Source organism: Sinocyclocheilus grahami, unplaced genomic scaffold (genome assembly GCF_001515645.1).
Source record: "Sinocyclocheilus grahami isolate Dianchi unplaced genomic scaffold, SAMN03320097.WGS_v1.1 scaffold114.1, whole genome shotgun sequence".
Classification (NCBI taxonomy): Eukaryota; Metazoa; Chordata; class Actinopteri; order Cypriniformes; family Cyprinidae; genus Sinocyclocheilus; species Sinocyclocheilus grahami.
In genome coordinates this window covers 465,822-477,353 of record NW_015505293.1, presented here as the reverse complement: position 1 = coordinate 477,353, position 11,532 = coordinate 465,822, and the positions used below count along the sequence as shown (strand labels likewise).

The 11,532-nt window shown below is 36.6% G+C and overlaps 1 protein-coding gene across 1 annotated transcript in view; it reads right to left on the bottom strand.

The window, feature by feature from the left end:
- Positions 1-7,775: 7,775 nt before the first annotated feature.
- Positions 7,776-11,532, bottom strand: part of fgf10a (fibroblast growth factor 10a) — a 16,527-nt gene continuing 12,770 nt past the window's right edge. The window contains exons 2-3 of the mRNA XM_016277679.1: positions 9,830-9,933; positions 7,776-8,530 (exon numbers count right to left, since the gene is read on the bottom strand). Coding sequence (XP_016133165.1) covers positions 8,336-8,530; positions 9,830-9,933 — 299 coding nt within the window. The 3' untranslated portion in view covers positions 7,776-8,335. The remainder of the gene's footprint in view (positions 8,531-9,829; positions 9,934-11,532) is intronic.

Here is an 11,532-nt window from a genome sequence, read left to right as displayed (position 1 = left end):
CTTTGTCCTCCAGAATTTAAGCTTGCCTTGACTTACATGCATTAGAAGTGCTATTTTTACTTTAGTCAATTGTGTATTGGCTACAACAAATAGCATGCAATAATAACGTCACAAATTTTCAAAACATGTCAATTTTTTTTAAATGCAGCATAGGTGTATTTATATAGCCATCACAGTTGCAGAAATTACACATTTAACAACGTTTAGAACAATTTAGAGCATAATGGTATATTTCGTGATATTATAGTGTGCATTTTTATTTTTTATATGAAAAATCTGTAAGTAATCTATTTTTTACTGTGGCATTTGTAATTTGTTACCCCCAAGACTGGTTGACAAAGTACAAGAAGATAAAATCTTCCTGTAAAAAAAAAAGATACATAGGAAGTCAATAAAAACGGTTCTTGGCAGACGAGTGAGTTCAGAGCCAGTTTTGTGATCGGACATTAAAGTGGGCAATCTGATTTAAGGTTTTGATAAATATATCACATATCAGGACAGGAAAGGGACTTACCGTATTATAATTAATGCCTACAGGTAATAATGCAAAGCACTACATTTGTGAATGAGATACAAGTTTGCATGATTAGGTCTGTATGCTGCGTGTTTGATGTCACCTGTGTCAAAATATGGCAGAACATTTGTTACGGTATATATTTAATGTAAGACACATGATGGATGTGATTGGCCTAAACTGTACAGTATGGATGGCTGGAGGCTCTAAAATATTTAGGCTTAAAAGTACAGAATTCAACGACACATTGCACTGATCAATCTAAAAAAAAAAAAGACTACAATTCTGAGACATATGGGATTTGTTACCCTGGCCAGACAGTATGTTAGTTTTTAAAGTGCTTGTTGCAATGACTATGAGTCCTGCATGAGAGGCACCATAAAAAAATGGAAGAAGGATATTGGAAAGAACCCAGAGGAGAAGAGATAAGGAAATTGAACCCAACGAGAGAGACCTGAGCAGGCTTAGTGGTCCTTTCCTCTGTCTCATGTCACTGTTTTCTTTCAAAACAAACCCATGTTGCATGCCAGTCTTTAGGAGGCCTTTATGAAACATCCCTCTCTTAGCCTTTCACCCATCAAACTGTCCTTTCCCCCACCCCCACTGACAGAAAGAAACAACATAAAGTTGATACAGTAAGTTTTTATGGGTTGATTTTACAGCGTCAATGCTGTGCGACACAAAATGTTGAAATAATAAAAGTAAGCTGTGTCATTCAGTCCTCCCCTTTAAGCCCCTAGACCAGAAAGAATAATAACTTGCAGTTGCTCATAAGAGATCAATACGTGCCACTTGAAATGCAGCTTCCACAGAATGACCACACAAAACGAATGCTACTGCTAGTGCACTACAGAGGGAGTGACAGTGCGGTTAGGAACTTTTTATACAAAGGAAACAAGGCCTTTGTGGAACTCGTTTTCTGTAGTAGGAGGCCATAATGCTGTGACCAATAAAAAGTGAAACTCAGAAATCTTATATAGTGCATGCAGTCTTTCTAAATAATGCGGTACGCTTGTGTGCTCTGACAAAATTGTGTCTCGCTTTGATTTAATATAGTAAGCTATGTTTAGAATTACATTATTTCTTTAACCAATGAATTGACTTGAAAACCTAAGATAAAATTCTCCAAAATGTGTCTGAAAAGTTGTAATTTTTCACTTTAAAACTGTAGCTTGCCAAGTTACAAACTACTTATAAAGTAGTTAGGTAGTTAAACTAGTCAATAAAAATGAATAGCAATACAATTGAATAAATTTGAGTAGTATATGACTGAGTTAAAAACATAACTGGCAATATTATTCATAAAAATGATGCCAAATGCCTCTTTTGGGCAGAGATTCAAATTGCTGAATTGTTTCTTTTTGAGTCGGTTTGTTGTCATGAATTGTCCAACCAATTCTCTAAAACGAATCCGGCTTCATACAGAGAGAGTTCATGTTTGATCAGCTCGCAAGGCTGAAGGCACGTACGCAATATAATGCTATAAAAACAAAACAAAACAAAACTACTAAAGACAAGCTACTGAAAAATTCCCTTAAGTAAATAGAGTTTTTTTTTTTTACTCCCCAGTACTGGGTTTAACCTATTATTTCTTTCTTCACTGACCTTGGGAAAAAGGGGGGGAAAACTAAATAAAATAAAAATGTTTTGGGCACTCCTTATAGCTATTATCTACACTTGTGTGATGGCTGAAATTGGGGACATGGGGCCAGAGGATGTTTATTGCTTGCATATGTGGAAAGCATATGTTTTACATTTTCCAAAAAGGCTTTTAAAATATGTACTCTCTGGGTAATTTTACCACTAAAGTATCTCAAGACAAGGAGATGAAGAAGTCCGACACATTTCGTATTATTTGGATGTGCAGATGGTTGTGTGATAGCTTTATTGGTTATAAAATATTATGCCATAGTCAGCAGAGAAACATACCATTATAATATATTAAAAGCATCACTGCATGTCATACAGGGTATGTTACGTATAACCATTCCTCAAAACAGAGGGCAGACTTTATGTATACATATGTTACAGAATGTGAAATTTGTGTATACTCTTATGAAATCTCAAGAAGGCACCTGCTGTTTTGTTTTTCTTCTTTGAAATTTATGTTTAAGAGAGAATGATCTGCGCTATTTAAATCTTATTGTGAACGGGATATGAATGCTTTTCTGAGCACATGTTTGATCCTCCCACACATCAGGCATAAATGAAAAATTCACATAGTGTTCCAGCAGCATTAATGGACCTCATCATTTCTCAGCCCTTAAAAGATGTTGCCAAATACTAGAAAAAAAACACTTTTTTCATTTTTTTTCACCTTTTTCGTAATTTCAATAGGCTCAGCCTCAACTGTTGGACATTCAACATATGGTGCGGATTTTTAAGCGTTTGGCAGTCACGCCACTTAAAATGAAAATGAAATATTAACCCTGTACTTGCCATGACTTTGTGCTGCAATTCCAAGGAAATCGAGCGAAGCACCCAGTTTGCAGGGCCTGCTTTATTTTTTAGTGAACACACCGGAGTGTTTGCCAGACATAATCATTAAAATGATATTTCATATTGCAGGATTGGGATATTGCGCCGTCATGCTATATGAGATGGTGTGAGTCCGAATGATATTGTTGAACTATCACATGCAAACCAATTAAATTGACTGTGACATTTCAAAACCCTGATTATTAGCATTTGGTGTGTAGTCTGAGGGAGGTCAGGCCTTATTCATACAACTCTGGAAAGACTCCAGGGTTAACTTCAAATTCCATGAAGCTCTGTTCAATATCCATCTCAGTAGGCAGACTGATAGAACATCAGGATTTCTGAATAAAAGTCACGGTGGCAGATGTTTTATTGTAACATGATGACCGAGATTTAGTTTGTCCTATGAAACCCGAGCTTAAACACACTTTATCACTGAAATTCTCCATAATCTGAAAATAAAAGGATCCGTGATGTTTCACGTTTTGCGGTCTAAAGACAATATGCTTGCCCCCAAATACCGAAGATGAGCGACTGATCCAACAAAAGTAAAGAATTTATTCTTTTCCACTCTTTTTTCATCACTTGTGGTATTCCCAACAACTCCAAATTTTACACACCGCAAACTTTCTTTTGACATCCACTGTTGTTGATTCCTTTGAAATTCTGCCATTAAAACCACGGATAGTCGATCATAAGGGAGAATAGGTGTTGAAATGCTCCAAAAGGCGGCAGCCTCTGATTTTAAACACTTCCAAGTCTTCCACACAGTAATAAGTAAGGTAAGACACGTGTCCTTTTGAGAGGAACCAGACTTGTTTTTCTGTCCAATAAGCAGGTGATAAAGAGGAAGTTTCATGTCAAGGCCAGATGTCCAGCGCTAGCATTTTGTAATGACGCAATGTGGCCTTGAAGACGAGAGCTCCCAGGCCTCTCACCGCTGAGAGTCCTCCAAGGCTTGCAGGCAGAATCCCTGAGGTTTCTCATCACCGAGACACACACATACACACGCCATGTGTGACAACACACCAGCCCACCCAGATATTACCCACAGGAAAACAAAATAATGCATGTGGATGGAATGCTGTGGACAGAGCGCCGAAAAAAGTTTGGATACGTCAAATAGCTATGCAACCTGAAGGTATCAAGTTCCTATTTCTTTTTTAGCAAAACCCAATCAAACCCAGCAAATTGCATAGAAAATGTGTTATATCTTCACTTTCCTTGAACTAACGAAATCAAAAGAGTTTGTGTTCAAACACCACAGATCTGTTTGTGTTCCTTCTGTCTGTTTGGTTAAACACTTCTTGACATGTTTGATTCAATTCCATTTTTTAAGAATCCTTCAGATGGTGAGCAAGAGGAACTGGCAGGTGGGCTCAGGGTTTCTCGGGAACTATCTCGCCTCACACATTTAATGCATTATCTCTCACAACGAATGGAGAGGGTTCGTGATCCTGACATAATTTCATCCAGCAGGTGAAGAACTTGTCATTATCAATAATATAGCCCATATAGCTTTTTTAATTCAGTTCGTCTGCATTTGTGAGGCTGTTTATTATGAAGGACTTGTTTTGGCTGACGTGAATGCTTTCTATATCTTGACTCAAAGGGATTTAATTACAGATAACTGAGGCATTTCTGTGTTCATTTTAATGCGTTAAATGTCTCATGCATCATGTTCATGCACACTCTTAGTCAATGAAAAGCACAATGTTCTGTTATGCAACTGTTCGTGATGTAACCCTTTGAAATCAGAATGTGATTCAGAATGTGCTGACTAACTTAAAGGACTGTTGGTTACATAAAATCTATTAAGAAATCTTGCAGTTGCACAACAAGTCCTTGAACATCTAGTCTTTGGTCTACTGTACATACTGTAGCTGTCAATTCAAATCAGCCCAACTTTTCATAAAGACTAAACCAGAGCTGTCCGTGGTTCTGAAGCGACTGTTGATTGCACAGTGGCAAAGTTTGATGACTCCAGATTCACAGGTCAATGAAAAGTTCAATTCATTGCGATTTGCTCAATTCTCTGTAAGGGATGAAACTGAAATACAAGATTACTTATTGACTTGTATGCTTAAAAGCAATGCAACTATATTGAAAGAAAAATCTGAAAAATAAAAAAAAACTTTTATGAGGAAATGGTCAGTGTTTACTTACAACCACTTAGCTTCAACCACTATAAAACCTCATGTTTTTCAAGCATAAAAATAAGACTCTTAAAACAGATCACAGTTGTCTTTAATCAAGCTCATTTGCTGTTCTAGAAAACAATGTTATTGGATAAAGTGCATTAATGTGGTTGACAGACCATATAAACACCAACTTTATTAGCAGGATGTTTCCCAAACCCCACATGAACATTACACACGCTTTAGTTTGGGCAAGAAAGGCCCGTTTGTGAAGGATCTCATACTATCTTGCCATTTCAATTGGATACTTTCATGTTTTCAAATCACATTTGACAAGTAATGTTGGTCTTATTCCAGTACAGATGAAAAAAGCTAGGAAAATACACCCCCGCTTTGGTTGTATTAACTTACATTCAAATGCAGAGTATGGCTTCGTATTAGTTTGTAAATTCAGTTCTCTGTTCTCCTGAAGGGTCGGCATTGCCTGGAGTTGGCAGACGCCTGGTCTCTCTGGTTCTCTCACTCACTCAAGCTGAATTGATAAACACATGCTTCATCTCAGCCAAAGCCAAGGCAAATGTTTGACCCACCTGCTGAACAGAAATTGGAAACCTCGAGAGATCATAACAGATCCAAATCTCAGCCTGAACTGGCCCTGTGTTTAACACGTGTTGTAAGTGCACTCTGAAAACCACTATATTTAGCACTTTTGCTCTTTTATGTTAGCTGACATAAGGTTTCGGAGACCTGTTGATCGCTAATGATAGGAGAGCACCTCTGTTACTGGAACTCCTTGGGCTTGGCTCAATGTCACCACATCTAGGTCCAAAAATACGCAGCGGTGCCGCTACCCTCGGGGCTGTTAAAATCGGCCCTGTCTATTGCTGCTCTCCAAGCAACCTTTCTGGAATGAAATATTCACAGCTGCTCCTGTGGTTTGGTCAACAAGCCACATATTCCTTTGGGGAAAGAGTGAAGTTGTGAAGGTCACAATATATATTTCAGCTAAAACCAACAAATGGGAATTCCTTCAGCGCTGCGCACTGAATATGTATGATGCATCTGAATCGGTTTCTCCCTGCGAGAGCAAATTACTCTGTGGCTCTTTCATGAGTCAACAGGGGATTACAAACTTATACAACAGGTATTTGTATTTATCTTCCTTGTTTATTTCTTTATTGATGTCTTAATGTAATAAGTTTGCAGGCTTGGTAGTTATCAAGGAAATCTCTATGTAGGCCTTTTATCTTATTAAACTGTACTTTGTAGATTAAGCACCATTTACAAAAACGGTTGGGGATGGTAAAGAATTATGATTTTGGTTGCTAATGGTTCCATTAAAAAATGATTTTAAGGAATAAATATTTGAAAGAAATACTTGGGAATACTTGAATAATTGTGAGCTAAATTTAAATTGATTCTTACATTCTTACAGATTCACTCGCGGTGTTGTTTCTTTTGAACTAGGCTATTGCTGGAAACTCAATGTATTTTAATACGGACCGTTCTCCGTGCTAAAATACGTTAACGAACCGAACATCATACGACTCAAAAAATGAAACTGGTTCTCGGTTCCCAGACCTAGTCTTGAATCCATTTCAGTGTAATTGTACATGAAAAGATGTTTACGAAACACCCAAAAGAACTTCTAAACAAACACATCAATACTCTAACTTGAAACAATGAGAACTGCCTGGGAAAGTCCATGAGTCAACGTCATGTTCCCACGTGAAAGCAAAAAGCAAGAGACTATGATAAAAAAAAGGTGAGACTTCAACCCAAACCTTCAAAGTTTTAACTGCGCCGAAGGTTTGAGAGGGGGAAAAGCGTTAGGCCTTCAGTAGAGATAATCAGAATCAGCCCATAATCTACTGCCAATATTTACATAGGCCTACACACCACATGCCCTTCACATTGACTTTTTGATGCGAGTGGGCTAGTAGAGCAGAGTTTGATGATTGAAAGTTGCAGGGAAAGTTGAAAATGAGGCAAAAGGGCAATGAGTGTGGATTTAGATTTATATGTGGTTTTTGATAACAGCTGAAATATAAACAAAGATGAATGTTTTCAATTCAGAGTACCAGACTTTTTGGGGCACAAATGAACGCAGCTTTAAAAGAATCTCAAAGCACAATGTTCTTTCCACGACTGATACTAGGACAATATGTGTGGCAGTGACCGAAGACTGTGTGTTTTGAATTCTTGAATGCTTTTAGAGATGAGCTCATAGTTATCGCTGGGATTTTTTTTATTGCTTTCTTTATGAAACAGTGATGTGTGGTTCCAATTATGGTATTTTATAATGTAAACAGTGACTGAGAAAATCACTAAAGCTGGTAGTTTTTAAAGGTACAGAAAATGAATTAACCGTATCACCCCTTTCCCCTATAAGTGCAGCAAGATCATTTGTTTTACAGATGCATTTAACCTCTTGGAAGCGAATAAAAGAAGAAAATTAGCTTTTCTCAGCACCACGGACGCAACTTCTGCTAGGTAAGGAGAAATATATTTATTTATTCATGTGTAACCAATAGAATAGCTTTTTAAAAGAAGAGCATAAATGATAAAAAAAAATGTCCATTCCATGTTTTTTTGCCTTTGTTTTTCTTTAAATATTACATAAAATAAATAATTTATTCCAAAGCAGTCAGGTAAAGAATGGAGATATCAAATACAGTGGCTTTTGCATGTTAATAATGTTAGAGTTCTTTACGCTATGGTGCTAGCTTGACTAAATTCGGATGAAAGATGCGGGGTCTCCATCTCTGCCTCTCAGCCTTGCACCTTGAGCAAGTGCTTCCAGTAAGCATAACTTTCAGTCCACTGAGTCACAGAGTTTGAGAGTCTGTTAGAGTGTTTCGTATGAGTTAGTACAGCATAAATAACTGCATCCAAAGGTCGCACACATACAAATACACACAAGCAATACACTCTGTGAAAAGTCTCTTCGGTTCATACTGGGAGGTTGCAATGTCCTCTCCGTAGGTTTTGGTCCAACTTTTCCTTTGCTAGAAAAGGGTTTGGCATAAAAAAATGTCCCATATTTTCCCTGGTGCCAATAACTTAAAAACAAATATGTGACAACAATCGGACTCAGTGAAAAGGAGTTCTCTTAGTTCCTTTACATAGTGCCTTCTCCAACCTGTCCAAAAATTCCAAGTCTTTCCTCAGTGCAGTTAAATGTTCCCTTTTGGTGGGGTTATAGCTACACGATAGGAATGGGGAGAAAGTGTGTGGCTGTGTTTTTTCTCCGGGTCTTTTTGGCTCTCATCGGCTTCCCGTTGGCCATCAGGCCCACGAACATGGGCTTCTTCCTGTTCCTCCACTCTGCCGAGGCATAGGTGTTGTACCTGTTCTCCTCTATCCGCTCTATCAGCTTGCAGTCAACGCCAAAATCCTTCTGAAAGAAGAAGACGTACTTGAGTCAGTTCAAGATATCATATTTGGTCATGCAGCGCAGTTTGTTGATTTATTTTTTTAAAGTAATGAATGCAAACCATATCAGTATTATAGTAAAAAAAAAAATGCATTTCATGAAATGGAAATAATATTATGCTATATTGTTGTATTATCATATGTACAAAATATTGTTATAACATAATATAACATTTTGACCCATTAAAAGGATCAATCCTTATATATATATGTCATTTTTTTCATATTTATTTTGGAATGGAATGCATGTATTATTAGATAAACTGTGTCCACTACTATCTTCACCTTTTCTCATCTTAACATTATCAAAACTGTTTCCACGACTTTCAGAAAAAAATGAATTTCATAAAATTAATATAATATTGAATATACTTGTAATTATTTTAAATACAAAATATTGTTATAAATATTATATTGACATTAAAATGATAAATCTGTACATCTGTACGTTTTCAAACTTATTTTTTTCAAACAAAAAATTATTTTCCCCTATTTTCCCCTTCACTCATAGCATCATCATAAGGATGGTTTTTATTCTACATTTCCACATTTTACCCTTTGAAATCACAAAAAAAAAAAAATTTCCCCCCATAATATAAATGGTAGCGTACGTCACTTTATTGATATTTCCACTGAGAGGACAACAGACCCGAGGCACAGGCGATTGCATTTTAGGACTTTCCCCTTCCACTAAAGTACAGCACTATTTTTGCCTGTTTCAGGTAACATTTGCCATTCATGAGAACGGATGAATGAGAGGCGATGGAGCTGAAGAGAACTCGGAACAAAGAGCAAGCAGGGGATTGTATGGCTGGATCATGAATGGAGGAGAACGCATGCATGGAGCAGTATTGGAGGAGAGACTACAGTGTAAGGAAGAGGACCTTCTCGGCTTACTTTTTCAAAGATGACAGAACTCTTTTGCTCAAGCCGACTTTTGCTGGGGGATAATTTACAGGCAATAGAGTGGAACTGTCCTTTAAAACAACCCCGGGCTTTTTAAGTGCCCCGAGACATGAGAAATAGAGCAGGCTCTCTGACATCAAAGCCTCTGAGAGGGACCCGAGGGCTGACAGATCTTTCTGGAAGCTTGTAAAGAGCTGAATTTCTATAAATAGTTAAAAAATTCTGAATGTTGTTTAACAATTCCCGATAAGAAGGACATCTTCGGTTTGGATGGGATCATGAAACGTTATCATTATTTGTTGTGGAGTCCAGTCATTAACTATAATTAAAAGAGAAATGAAGAGAAAATGATGCTCACCGCCCCGTAGACCACCCCTTTCTTGTTAATTGCAAGGTAGTAATTGCTTTGAATCCCCTTGATGGCAACGATGCCCACATCCACAGACTTGATTTCGAGTGTACCTAGAAAACAAACGTAAACGTATAATTTACATAATGTCCACATTAAAACATTGCAGGTTTTAGAGTTTTCGGAATTATGCAAATACTTATTTTACATTAAACAAGGTGCACTGCTGGTGTCACATGAAACATGTAATTGCATAATGACATAGATTAAATGCAAGCCTAAAATGATAGAACAGGTAACAAATATCAACATGTAAATATAGGTAAAAGCATCACAGAAATGACCTCCTCGAACTTTACCCACAATCCACCTCATAACCCCAGTGCTACAGTCAGAAATTCTCCATCCTCCCATGCAGGAGTATGTTCAAAAGTGCTCATTTATGACATGGAAAGTCATATTTTGCTGTCTTTGTTGGAGTTTTCAGAGCTGAAAGGCATGCTGGCAGAGGTTTGTAGCCATTAGTGATTCAAGTTGTGGTAACCATTACTGTTTTGCCTTTTAAAAGGCAATTATGTAAACTCATAAAGCCATCACGCTTTAGATGGGATTAGTCCCAGACCAAAGCATGTCCTAGTAGCAAACAGGGCTATATGATCCTATGTTGTTTGTTTATGGGGTTAAAAGAGCTTTTGCCTGCAGCTTCTGGCCTTTGAAGAACACGAGCAGTTCAGTTTACCTCTCTGCTTAAGTGAATTCAGTGCTTTTATCTGCAAATATTCAAAAACGCATCAAAACCGTAAAACACCAAGCTTCTAAAGCAAGTGAGCGGCCTACCAATCCTGCTGAAAAGACCAGCATCAACCTCCTTACTAGTTTAGGGTAATTAGTGCTGGTCTAGCTGGTGATGCAACACAGTTATGCCGGTTGACTTAGGAAGTCATGCTGGTTAAGTTATTAGCATTGACTTAATGATAGCTAAACTAAATGTCCAATAACATATTCCACTTGTTACTTTTGGATGGTCAGAAATTCTAATCACAGAATCTATATACATTTTATTTTTCCATTGTTTTTGGAGACCAATAAATAAAACTGTAAAATAATGACATTTATTTGAGCAATTTTTAAATAATTATTAAGATTGCTTAATTTGATGCTGTTCCTATCACTGTGGTATAATCTATTTCAAATAGCCTAAGGCAGTGTTATTTTGGTATTATTTATAGAATTTTTAAATTCCGTTTTCCTTTTAATTTTAGTTTTAGCCATTTTGTTATGTGCTTTAGTAATTTTTTATGTTTTATGTTTTATATTCCTTAATTTATTTTTATTTCTGTTTCATTTCAGGAATTTTAGTACGTTTGCATGTGCAATATTTCTAACTTTAATTTCACGTTTTCTTTTTTTTTAGATTTTGATAGAGATTAGAATAGTTTCCATTTAAGTTGTACAACAAGTTCTACAACACTGGCCTAAACAGCAAAAAATAAATAAATAAAATCTAAAATGTACAGATTTTTACAAATTATATATATATATATATATATACATACATACATACATACATACATACATACATTTACAGTGGTGTGAAAAAGTGTTGGCTCCCTTCCTGTTTTTTTTTTATTTTTTTGCATATTTGTCACACTTAAAAGATTCAGATCATCAAACAAATTTTAATATTACACAAAGGTAATGCAAGTAAATAC